Below are 12,100 nucleotides of genomic sequence, written 5' to 3'. Positions count from 1 at the left end.
GGGGGGTCACTCAGCGGTGCTAGAAATGAGCCGTAGTATTACATATTCACACACAGGCTGTTTGCCTGCTGACACCAATAAGTCTTTACTAGTATGTTTAGTTATCTCAGACCACACTGATTTAAAGCAACAAACCTGCCTCGCTACCAAGTATTGCATGAAAGAGTGCACGATTGTAAGCAGTGCGTCACAAATTCCAGCATTGTTAGCGGGAATGTGCCGTCTTTGTAGCGGAGGATTGATGTGGCCCGGTGAGGCCTTCGGGAAATTGTTTGTTTATCCTCGTTACTGATTCTCCTCTCCTGTTCCCCCCCCACCTAACTCCTTCCCCAGGTGACCTTTAAACCAGATCTGTCCACAGCTGAGGTTCATGATGAAAACATCAAAGGACCTCTAAAGGTAAGGCAGGAAAGATGAAGGAGGCCGATGTTGCCCCACAGTTAGCTGAAACATCGATATAACACACCTATTGTTGTTAATTACCCTTGATTACTTTTGTCTTGTCTTTTTTGGCTCAGACTATAAGCTCATAGTGAATGTAAAAAAAATAATTGGTCTATGAAGCATTCGCTTCGCAATTTAATTTCAGTCGATTGGGATTCTTGTAGCAGCAATATATCATTACTTTAAAACACCTCATTAGATTTATCATTAGTAGCACATTAGGATGCCAAATAACAGCAGTGTGTCCGTCCTACAGGTGGGTGCTGTTGTAGAGGTGAAGAATCCGGATGGAGTTTACCAAGAGGCCACAATCAATAAGCTGACCGATGCTAGTATATATACTGTTGGTAAGTCAATAACAAAGTTACTCAAAGACCCGTATTCTCCCTCCGGCTTGCAAAAATGCAATGTGTACAAATGAAATTCCAAAGTGCGTTCAGGGCTTGTATTTTCATGATGTTGCAAGAAACGTCTTCAACTAATTCCTAAGAAAAGATTAAGGTGTGGCTGGGTTGGCTCAGTGATAGAGCAGCCACACATGAACATCAAGGTTTATGCCTCGACGCAGAGGTCCGGGGTTTGAATCCGATCCGTGACGATTTCCTGCTTGTCTTCCCCCGCTCTCTCCCCTTCTCACCTAAATGTCCTGTCAAAAATTAAAGATGGAAAAGCCCGAAAAATATTCTTTAAAAAATGATTTGATGATTAAAAAATATTTCTCATGCAATGTTCATATATGAAAATATTGTCCAGCATGAAGCAAATAAAAGGCAAGATAAATGCGTTGACTTCGGTAGTTTCAGAGGCTGAATGAGTCAACATTGAAATATTATAAAACAAAATGTGACAAGTGGTAAATGCAGCATGTACGGCTGCAACTAAAGAATACTTTTATCAATATATTTTTTTAAATAATGGAGTAATTGTTTAGGCTATAATATGTTTTTTTAAAATGTGTGAGAAAAAAAATGGAATCGCTTTTTTCCAGAGCCAAAACCGGGGAAAGCAGCGATATCTCATATTTGAGAAGCTTGAAGTCTATTGGAACTTTTCTTGCATTTTGTTACTGTGAGTCTGTGATGTGAAGAGTACACAGTTACAGTGTTGGATAATCCAAAGTATGCAGATCTGTTGTCTCTCAGCAGCTGCTCGTCACTTAAGAGGGCCCATGGGGTTTACCTTTTCTCTTCTTTGCACGTTTTCATTCTTTTCATTCAAACAAAACATGACTGATGTCAGTGTTGAAGTTACCTCATGTGTTTTCCCTCATTGTTGTCGCCAAGTACTTAAGTGAACAATGGGAAGTGGAATTTAATGATTTATCCTTGGGAGCCGTGGGACTGCTGAAAGTAAAAGTAAGGTTCTTTGAGTTTTGGAATATGACGTATATTATGCTTGCCTATTATAAAAGTCAGTCTATAGAGATTTGATATCAGTTAATAAATAGAATCAGTAAATGCTTTTTCTTATTTGACTATTTACTCCACTCTTTCTAACAGAGGCTCCTTGAAGATGTAATAATCCTGTGAACTAAAAGTGACTGTCCCTGCCCGCTGGAGGAGCCTTTTAAACACAAGGATTTGTTTTTAACATATCGTAAACAAAGCATTTTGTAACCAAGACGTGCGTGCGTGCGTGTGTGTGTGTCACTGGCCTAATATTATGCCTCCCATCTCTGCAGTATTTGACGATGGCGATGAGAAGACCCTGAGGCGTTCCTCTCTCTGCCTGAAGGGAGCGCGTCACTTTGCAGAGAGCGAGGCAAGTATTGTGCTGCAGGTTCATGCTAGCCTTATCTCTCAGCTTTCTAGAGAAGCAAAGCTCATTTAATTGTTTTTACAGTCTCTCATTTCTACTCAATGTGCTCAAATTAAAGCACTGCTTATGAATGGTCCCACCTTTACATTCAACAGTTCAGCTTTGATATATTTCCAGGAAACCGGAGTAGCCAAATGTAAAGCCCTGGTTAAATCCCGCCATTTGTAAATGATGAGATTCCATGAAAAGCGCTTCTTTCAGGTGTACAAGATACATATTTTGTCATCCAATTTCACCGTCTGACAAGGTGGCTCTTTGTTGCTGTTTGTCTCCTGTGCAGACACTCGACAGACTCCCTCTCACTAATCCTGAACACTTCGGCACACCTGTCATCGGCAAGAAGGGCAACCGCGGCAGACGATCGAACCCAATGTGAGTATTGCCCCTCGGTCTCTGTGCATCCCGCAGGGCTTGTATCAGTCTTAATATATCAGAGGTCTGTCATACTGACGGGGAGAGATTTTCTGACTGTACCAATCCACAGTCATCAGTAACAGGCTTTCTCATTCTAAGTGTGCTGACAGTAGTTTAAAAGAAAGATTTATTCTCATCTCCATTCCTTAATAAACAGTGCCTGAGGCCTGGAAGTAGGGGTAGGGGGGTGTATGTGTTAGCACGGCATAGTCCTGCTGAATATGATCTTTTTTCCTCTCCTTTTGACTCAAATGTTCTAGTGGGTGTGTTGTGTTCGTATGTGCCTACTCCCGGGAGACTGCAGACTTTCCATCAGGGAATAGGAAGTGCTGGGGGCTTTTTGGTGCTCTCTGTTTTAAAGAGGACACTCTGCTACATAATCTAAATCTATGACATCCCTTGATAATAGAGAAAAGTCAATATAACTTAACATTGATGCAATATTGACTTGGAACTAGGGCTGGGCCTTATATGGATAATGTGAAATGAGACGAGGTATTGTCTTAGATTTCGGATATCGTGATATGAGACAAGTGTTGTCTTTTCCTGGTTTTAAAGGCTGCATTACAGTGAACGGATGCACTTTTCTGAACTTACCAGACTATTCTAGCTGTTCCATTATTTGCCTTTTTCCCACTTAGACATTATTTCCACATTACTGATGATGATTTATCTATTTTTTTGAAAGCACTAATTATTAACCCTAGAATATTGAGGTGTTTGGTCAAGAATATCTTGATATCTTGGGCAGCCTCTAGCTCACCCAGTAAGAGCATTTGCCTGCTGGGGCCTGGGTTTGAATCCGACCAAATTCTGCGGCCTTTTGCTGCGTGTCATCCCCCATCTCGCTCCCCCTTTCATGTCTTCTGTCACTGTCACTTTAATAAAGGGAAAAGCCCCCAAAAAATCTTTTATAAAAACAGAAGAAAAAAAAAGAAAGAAAATCGTGTGATCTGATTTTCTCCCCAGTGCCCAGCCCACTTGGAACTGCCCCAGCTGCACATTAGCACCTTGGACCTGTTGTCTTCTTAGTTCATTAGTCTTAATTCTTTAATTACAAGGATTGACAGTGTAGTGGAGATTATTGGAGATGAAGAAGACTACTACATTGCTTGTTTTACGAGATCATTTCTTCTTCTGTTAATTGAATAGTTCAACATTTTGGAACATCACACTTATTTGCTGTTTTGCTAGGGGTTAGATGTACACTAAACATGAAACAACAGTAAGCTGGTGGTTACTTTAGCTTAGCATTAAAACTAGAAACAGAAAAGATTGCTAGCCTCCTTTTGTTCAAAGGTAGAAAAATCCACTGACTAGCACCTCTGAATTTTAACAATTAATATAATATCTTGTTTGTTTCACTGTGAGATGTTCAGGGAAGCAGCAGAAAGTACTTTATTGATCCCAAGGGACATTTCAAGGTCCTAGTAGCTTAAAGACATCACACACAGTATACACATTCATCATAAACATGATGATAAAATGAAAAATCCACATGAATAACATGGACAATAAAATAAAAGATACTACAAAAAAAATTAAAAAATAAATCCACATAAATGTACCAAGGGAATGTTACTCCTCCCAGCCAGGAGTCTGGTGGATTACCCCCCAGTAGAACCACAACGTGCTGTTTTTGCATTTCGGTTTTTGTAGGGACTAAGCACATGACATTTGATGTGTTAATTAGTAAGCTTTAGAGGTGCTGGTAAAATGATTTAGTTACCTTTGGACAGAGGTAGGCTAACAGTTTGCTCTGGTTTTCTAGTCTCTAAGCTATGCTATGCTAACCGTCTGCCAGCGTTAGCTTTTAGCATACAGACATGAATGGTATCAAGCTTCTTATTCTAACTTCCAGCAAAAACAGAATTTAAGTGCTTTTCCCTAAATGTCAAACTACTCCTTTTAAATTACTTTCTCATTACATGGGAGCAAAGTCTTTCCTACATGAATTGTAGTCTATGCCTCATTGAGTGGCAAGAGTGCTTTGTTTATGACTTTGATTTACAGCTTAGTTGTTATAGTAGTAGCAGACTGGCTGATTTACTGCTCTTTAGTCGTGTGTGTGTGCGTGTGTGTTGAGGCACGGAGGATCTGTTTGCCTGCTGGTGCTTCTTGCATGATCACTCCGAGACATGGCTGCCTGTCTGCTCGCTCCAGTCGGAGTGTTAGCATATCACACAGCAAAGATTGAGCCGGCTCGTCAAAACACTGATCCTAATGAGCGAGCTAATCAGTAGAGCGGGCCTTTTGTTTCGCTGTGCTACATAATAATAAAAATAAGACTACAAAGGTTTTGTTATGCTTTCTATTTTTAGTTCAAGATGCTTTATGTATCTCATGTATTGAGAGAGACAAGCACACACAATGTAATATATGTTTCAAATAGCATGGATTTAATATAAAAATTTCAAAATATTTGCGGCTCTTTTTTTTTTATGCAGTTTTACACTTCTGTGTAAAAATAGAGATGTTACAGCACTACAGTTGCAGTTGGAGATGAGAACAACACTTTTCTCAATAAAATGTCAACACTTCACTGGATGTGATGAATGTGAAGAAAAGAAAATGTCATGCACATGCTCACTGTACCTTTCTAAGGTGCATTCCATTGAGTAAACTGTCCTTTTCTCCCACAGTCAAGAAGAAGAATTGTCTTCATCCTCCAGCGAAGAAGAGGAGAGCGACCAGCGGCAGAATGAGGATCTGTTCGGGAAAGTGGTCTGTGTGGAGGGGGTTGCCACCGGGGAGAAAAAGAAGACCACGTGGTATCCTGCTCTGGTGAGCTTATAGTCTCCCGTCCCTCACTGCTCTCTGCTCCATCACTGTGTGGAAACAGGGAGCACTGCTGCTGGTCTCTCAGTACACCCACAGTAATGTCCCATTTCATCTAAACGCCTTCTTATGTAACCTAAGCAGGATTGTCTTATCACTTTACGGTCCACCCAACATGAAATGTTGGAACTGTGCATGCCGTTGCAGTCTAATTTCTAAATATAAGACTAACTGTTTTGCAGTGGCTGACTGCCTTCTGTAGTTGAAAGTAGTAAATTACTTGTTCTCGCTCGTGCAACAGTGCGGCACAAACACTGGTTTGATGCTTTCAGTCTTTTCCAATCCATTTGTTTCCACCCATCATGAACTCTCAGCCACCGTTTGCACACTGTGAAACAGGCGTTGTTTGTTTATGTAAGTGTTACATGTAGAACTGGGAGAATGGGAGAGGGTGGAGAAAGCTGTCCCTTTAACTGTGTAGTCAGCAGGGCCACGCCTCCAGGGTTTGTTGTTTTTGGCTTCCTGTTGACTGAGCTCCGTGCTGCCTCCTTGTGACAAGTGCAGAGAAGTGCATTACACAGTAGCATGTCATTGATTACACCAAGATTGTACAGCAGAGGGGTGGAGTACTACACTGGTAGATGTTTCATGCAAAAGATGATGTGTGGCCGTAACATAACAGTGTGCTCCCAAGAACGCCTGATAAAATAAAAGTCAAAGTCTCCATGGATGAGCTGGGTGCTCTCTTTTGCATATTTGCAGCGCAGCATATGTGTCACAGAGGGAAATGGTCTCACACAGCAAACGTGAATCATAGTGTTCAAGGAAAGACATCGCGTGTGTGCGTGCGTGCGTGCGTGTTGCCCATACAGAGAGAGAGAGCAGGATCAAGCAGACAGAGTCCTGGTGGAAATCAAATCTCCATAATGGCAGTGCTGCCTCCTGTGGGTTAGACACTGGCACTGGAACAACTCCCACTGTTGTGCTCCTCAACTCCAGTAAACAGCAGCAGCACATGCTGCGAGTGGGCGCACATCCATACACATCACTCTTCATCCCACTCGCTTGTTTGTCTTTGTTTTGTAGACAGTAGACAGCATATTTTGTAATCCATCAGCGTGGCCGTTTGCTGAAACTACTTTAGTCATTGACTCACACTATGACTTCTATACTTACATACTCCCTCTACTGTTTAACAGACACACACACACACACACACACACACATAAACATAAACACTACCACCTCATCTGACCTCTTGACTGTCTCTTGTTTCTGTGCAACAAGGTAATCTCCCCAGACTGCCACGAAGACGTGACTGTGAAGAAGGACAACATCTTCGTCCGCTCTTTCAAGGATGGAAAATTGTGAGTAGAAATGTGCCGAAAACCACATTTACACCATATGTGAAGCAGGGCTGCAATATCGATTAGCAGTAGATTATTTGCCATTTTCATTATCAATTAATACATCAATTTTGTTTTGAAATATTTAAATAATCAATATGAAGTTAGCATTGCACAAAGTTAGGCCCAAGTGTTGCTTAATTATAAATGATAGCCAAAAAAAATGTTAAACCATGCAATCTTTTAAAAAGTAAACAAATAAATGATTGGCATTTTCACTTGATAAATGATCTAAGTTGCTCTTTAAACAACTAATCACCTAGTGCTAGTGTAAAATCTCCCCATAAGGGGGAAAAACATGTTTTATTGGATAAAAAAAAAGCATGTAAATGTAAATGTAAATGTGCTGTATTTATATAGCGCTTTTCCAGTCTTAACAACTGCTCAAAGCGCTTTTACATCTACAGGAAACATTCACCATTCACACACATTCATACACTGTGGCCGGGGCTGCCGTACAAGGTGCCACCTGCTCATCAGATAAACATTCACACACATTCACACTCCGATGCGCAGCACCGGGGGCAACTCGGGGTTCAGTGTCTTGCCCAAGGACACTTCGACAATGACTGCAGGGGCGGGGATCGAACCACCAACCTTCCGATTGGCAGGCAACCGCTCTACCACTGAGCCACAGCCGCCCCACGCATGTGCACTGTTTATATATTGACAAATGAAAATGCTTGAGAGCACTATTGTAAGATATGGCTGAACAACATAGGAATAATATTTGCAAATATTTTTTTCTTTTCTTCCCTATTATATTCCTTTTTAAATATGAATTGTAATGTGCTTTGAACTTTCCAGTCATGACAAATCTCTGTATTATCACCTTATTTGAAGAAGCTCCGTCAGACACAAACATTTTCCCACTTGGTCAATAATTGTGCGTGTTTAAATGACACATTTGTTCATAGCTTTAGACGAATATAACATTCATTTTTGCAATGTCTCAATAAGGGGTAAGATTCCGCATGCCTTCCCTGCTAGCGCTTCCCTGGTTATTTTATTTGTCCTCAGGCTGTAAAGTTACTGGTGAGCTAAGGTAGCGCAGCTTCCCTGTAGCCAGCCCTCGGCGTGGAACCACACAGCCAGATTGTTTTGTCTGTGGCAAAGAGAGGAATAAATCCAAGAGTCTGCACTCAGCTAGTGGTTTGTAACTGCAGTCTCTCTGTATGTGGTAGAAACATAGCCCACACTCAATATGAATCAATCTGGTGCTTGCTTACTGTTTCAAAGCCTACTTTTTGGTCTGTTTGAATTCCATTAATGACAGAAAGAGCCTTGAGTCTGCATTCCTTCATGTGCTTTGTGTAAATAATCAGCATTGCCCTTAATCTGCAAAAGAAGTGTGAAAGTCCCTCTTATCATTTGGATTTTGGTTAATAGTAGACCTTATGAGAGGGATAAGAGATAATAAATCAGAGATGAAGTCCTAGATGTGTGAATTCTTTCCTCTCTGAACATGGCACCCTGTGATGGCTTTTGTTGCAAATGAAATCGCACGGTAGCCGTTTTCTTTCTGCTCTGCAGCAGTTTGATTTCACTCCGGAAAATCAGCACAGTGTTTCCAAGGGTAGACACAGCATATAATAATGTAAGAAGTTGGAAAATCCATATCATTGTAAATGAGATTTTCAGGTTTGTTTCCCTCCTAATCCTTTTTTGCCTTTTTATGTGGATGGAAAAACAACCTTTCAGTTATGCTACCGTTATTACAATGCTGCACCATTTCCTTTAGCCCTTTTTTCATTATTTTACAACAAACACACTCCACTTGTCATTGTTTGTTAGTGAACATTTTATCATTAATGTCAGCCTCTTCTCATCTATTGTCTGATTTGTTTTGTTTTTGAAGAGGGGTGACATCCATAAGCTATGTGACCTTATCCGCACAGTGCCGGGGTCAGCGTGTTCATTTTCCTCTGCAGACTCTGGTATTGTTGGTGATAACCGACCAACGTGCCTTTTGCAAAAACAATGGCTCTGGAAAAACATTCTTTACGAAAAGCAAGGTCACATCCAGAGGAGAGATGGGAGTTTTCAGGAAGTGGTGGTTATTCTTATTTAGTCATATCTGGTCACCATGGTAACAATGGAAACAAAAGTCGTTTCTATTTTTTCTCTCTTTTTGGCCGGCTTGCAAACTTACACACACAAAGGCACTTTGATCACTGTGGGTAGGTCTTTAACTAAGTCACAAAACAAATTAAGGAAAACGTTAGGTCATACAAATATCATATGAAGAAGAATCTGGGCTGTTGTGAACTGTAACGTATTTGCGGAAGCTAAAGCTGATTTAGTTTTGCAAATTGAATAATTTGCTTGCTTCACATTAGCCAGTAAGCAGTGATGTGGAGCAGTTTCAGCTTCATTGATATGAGAACACCCGATTTAAAATAAACTAAAGGGTTTATTTATGTATAAGGGTTTAAAACATTATTCAGAAGGAGTTATTTTTTAGCAATGCACGGCTCTAGGAATAGCAATGTTACTCAGTTGGTCAGTCCACCACTTTGGTCCAGACTGAAATCCCGAGACAACATGAATTTCCATAATATTTAGTAGACACAGTCATTTTCCCCAGAGAATAACTTTTTACTTACTTAGGTGATTAGCAATTAGTAAGTTTTAGCATGCTAACACACTAAACTAAGATGGAGAACATGGTAAACCTAATGCATGCTAAACATCAGCATGTATGTTAAACACAACAGGGCTTTGAGCTAAATGCTAAGTGCGGCCTCACAGAGCTGCTAGCATGGCTGTAGACGCTTGCATCTCTTTCTGCTAGTCAGTATACAGACAAGTAGGTGGGTGAACTAGTGCCATTCTAACAAAATACACAATACAATTTCAATGTTAACAACATATCTATAGTAAATGACAATAAACCAAGGTGTCTGTTTTCTATAAGCTCTGTTAGCTGCAATATACTTTCAAATCGTCTCCCTGGCACACTTTTCAAGCCTCTGACTGGTTTCATCTTACGAGCTCCACTGATCCATCTATCTGCCAAGTCACCAACACTTTGCCCAGCTGCTATAGGGATGTTGTAAGAATGTAGGCTGGGAATACAGTCACGTCTGCTCAGGTTTTGAGATTGGTATTGTTTCTGTAAGATTAAAAAAACTCCCCCTGCTACTGTTTTAATTAACAAGACTTTTTTTAATAGTCCTACATTTGTTTTCGGGAGAACAAAACTCTGCTTACCACCTCTCACACCGTAGGGCTGAACCTTGATGTAGTAACACTCGGTACCGTGCGTCACTTCTGCCCACATATTAATCAGAGCTGCTGTGTTTTGCAGTAACACGGTGCTGCGGAAGGACGTCCGCGAGATGAATAGCGACTGTCCTCCAAAAGCAGACGCAGGGCTCAAACCAGGTGAGTTCAAACTAAAGCTTTGAAAAGGGAAACTTTACAGAAACGGTGCACAGAACACACCTAGTCCTTGACATCTGTGGGCTGGTCTGTGTGTTGACACCTTTGGCAGAGAAACGCTCAAAGTGAGTTGCAGCGAGACAGACTGAGGAAAAAAAGTTTTGTTTTTGTTCTAGGGAGTGCAGCGGCTCCTGCCACTGTCGAGTCTATTTTTATTTGATGTCCTTCACCAGGCTTTTTATATACTGTAATGCCTCCACTTTTTCTGCTGCAGAGCTCTCACTCTTTTATAGTTACATTTAAGAAACCACGCTGTATTATCCCAGTCTTGGTATTCACAGGTGGTCGACTCACAATTGTAATATTTTCTGCATTACAAATGCGTAAAGCAAGCATCTGCCAAGGTGGTTAGATGCTACTTAAACCCACCTGTGACATTGTGCCTGAATGCCTCTGCTGCTCTGCATCTCTGCAAATACTCCTGACAGATGTTCATGCTGCTTTCTTCCATGGCTGCTTTTTTCATGTTTTTCTCTGTTTATGTCTAATCTTTGTTTATATAGCATTAAACTTCTTCAAACTCTGCAAAATGATTTAGCTTGAATTTTAAATGCAGAAGGGAAGGATAGGCAACGCTTATTGGATGTGGTTGATATGTCATGTTACTGCATGTGTGTTTTTGACAGCACTGGACGCCGCTTTGGAGTTCCTGCAGCAGTTTGTCGTGCCCAGCACCTGGAAGACTGAAGTGAAAGAAGAAAGTTCTAGCAGCGAGGACGAGGAGGAGGATGAAGAGGAAGGGCAGGAAGAAGATGCCAGTGGCGAAGAAGAGGAGGTAGAGGCAGAACCCTGCACGTGCTTTCATCCCCACAACCTCCCAGATAATAAGAAAACCCTCAAACTGTCTTGTTTCCTGTCTGTAGGAGGAAGTGGAGCCGTTCCCAGAGGAGCGGGAGAACTTTCTGCAGCAGCTCTACAAGTTCATGGAAGACAGAGGTGAGCCAAGAGTGCAGATGTTTACATGGTTTCTTTACAACAAACATTTTTATTTTGAAGGTTCCAGGTGCAGCTTTATAATTTGATAACGAATCTGACATATTCGTCACACTTTTGGTCTGGGGAGAGTTAAAAATTAGGCAAATAAAAAGGTATAAAATACTGTAATTGTGTTATCCTATCTAGCTCCCTCTTACAATCCCACATTTATTTTCACTCTCTATTTTTCTGCCCCCTGTACTCTCATCTCATTAGCTCCTTTTAAGGCTGCCCCTAAACACATTTTCTGGTTTACAGTCTAAAGTGGTTCATGTTTAGCTCCATAACTTTGATTATCTTTTTACAACAAGAAATATCTCTGAGTGTGTGGCTCCTTTTAAACCTACTTTGCTCTTTAAAATGTTCTGAAAACCAGTGATGGAATGTTACTAAGTGCAAGTACTGTACTTGAGTACAAATTTGAGGACTTCACGTGAGTGTTTCCGTGCTGCTTTACACAATTCAGAGGGCAATGTTGCCTTTACTACATTTATTTGACAGCTTTAGTTGTGTATTAAGATTTTACATAAAAACTAGTGCTGTCAGACAATTCCAATCGCATTATCTATTCTAAATGCCCCCTGATTTCTTTTTGTCCCATTATTGTTCCTCATTTTTATACATTCTTATCAACATCGAAAAGTGGATCGGCTTGCTTTGTGCAAATGTTTTTTTATTGAAACCAACATTGCCATATAGCTTACTGTAGTGTTCAATTTCACACTAACATTCTCACTTGGAGCAAATAATCTCTCACACAGTGTAACACTGTCCATCAATAAAAGGGTGAAGAGAGAATTCTCATCAGCTGTGTGCTTGGC

At 40.8% G+C, this 12,100-nt stretch overlaps 1 protein-coding gene across 9 annotated transcripts in view; it reads left to right on the top strand.

Annotated features, from left to right (window-relative positions):
- The window catches only part of arid4b (AT-rich interaction domain 4B), a 40,685-nt gene that overhangs the window by 16,636 nt on the left and 11,949 nt on the right, over positions 1-12,100 (top strand). For all 9 annotated transcript variants that reach the window (XM_034897399.1, XM_034897398.1, XM_034897397.1 and 6 more), the window contains exons 4-12: positions 334-399; positions 701-791; positions 2,126-2,205; positions 2,543-2,634; positions 5,319-5,460; positions 6,742-6,821; positions 10,171-10,247; positions 10,931-11,079; positions 11,168-11,240. In XM_034897399.1, the coding sequence (XP_034753290.1) occupies positions 334-399; positions 701-791; positions 2,126-2,205; positions 2,543-2,634; positions 5,319-5,460; positions 6,742-6,821; positions 10,171-10,247; positions 10,931-11,079; positions 11,168-11,240 (850 nt within the window). The remainder of the gene's footprint in view (positions 1-333; positions 400-700; positions 792-2,125; positions 2,206-2,542; positions 2,635-5,318; positions 5,461-6,741; positions 6,822-10,170; positions 10,248-10,930; positions 11,080-11,167; positions 11,241-12,100) is intronic.

This window comes from Etheostoma cragini, chromosome 17, assembly GCF_013103735.1.
Source record: "Etheostoma cragini isolate CJK2018 chromosome 17, CSU_Ecrag_1.0, whole genome shotgun sequence".
Taxonomy (NCBI): Eukaryota; Metazoa; Chordata; class Actinopteri; order Perciformes; family Percidae; genus Etheostoma; species Etheostoma cragini.
The sequence above is the reverse complement of the archived record's forward strand: the minus strand, read 5'-3'. Positions and strand labels throughout refer to the sequence as shown.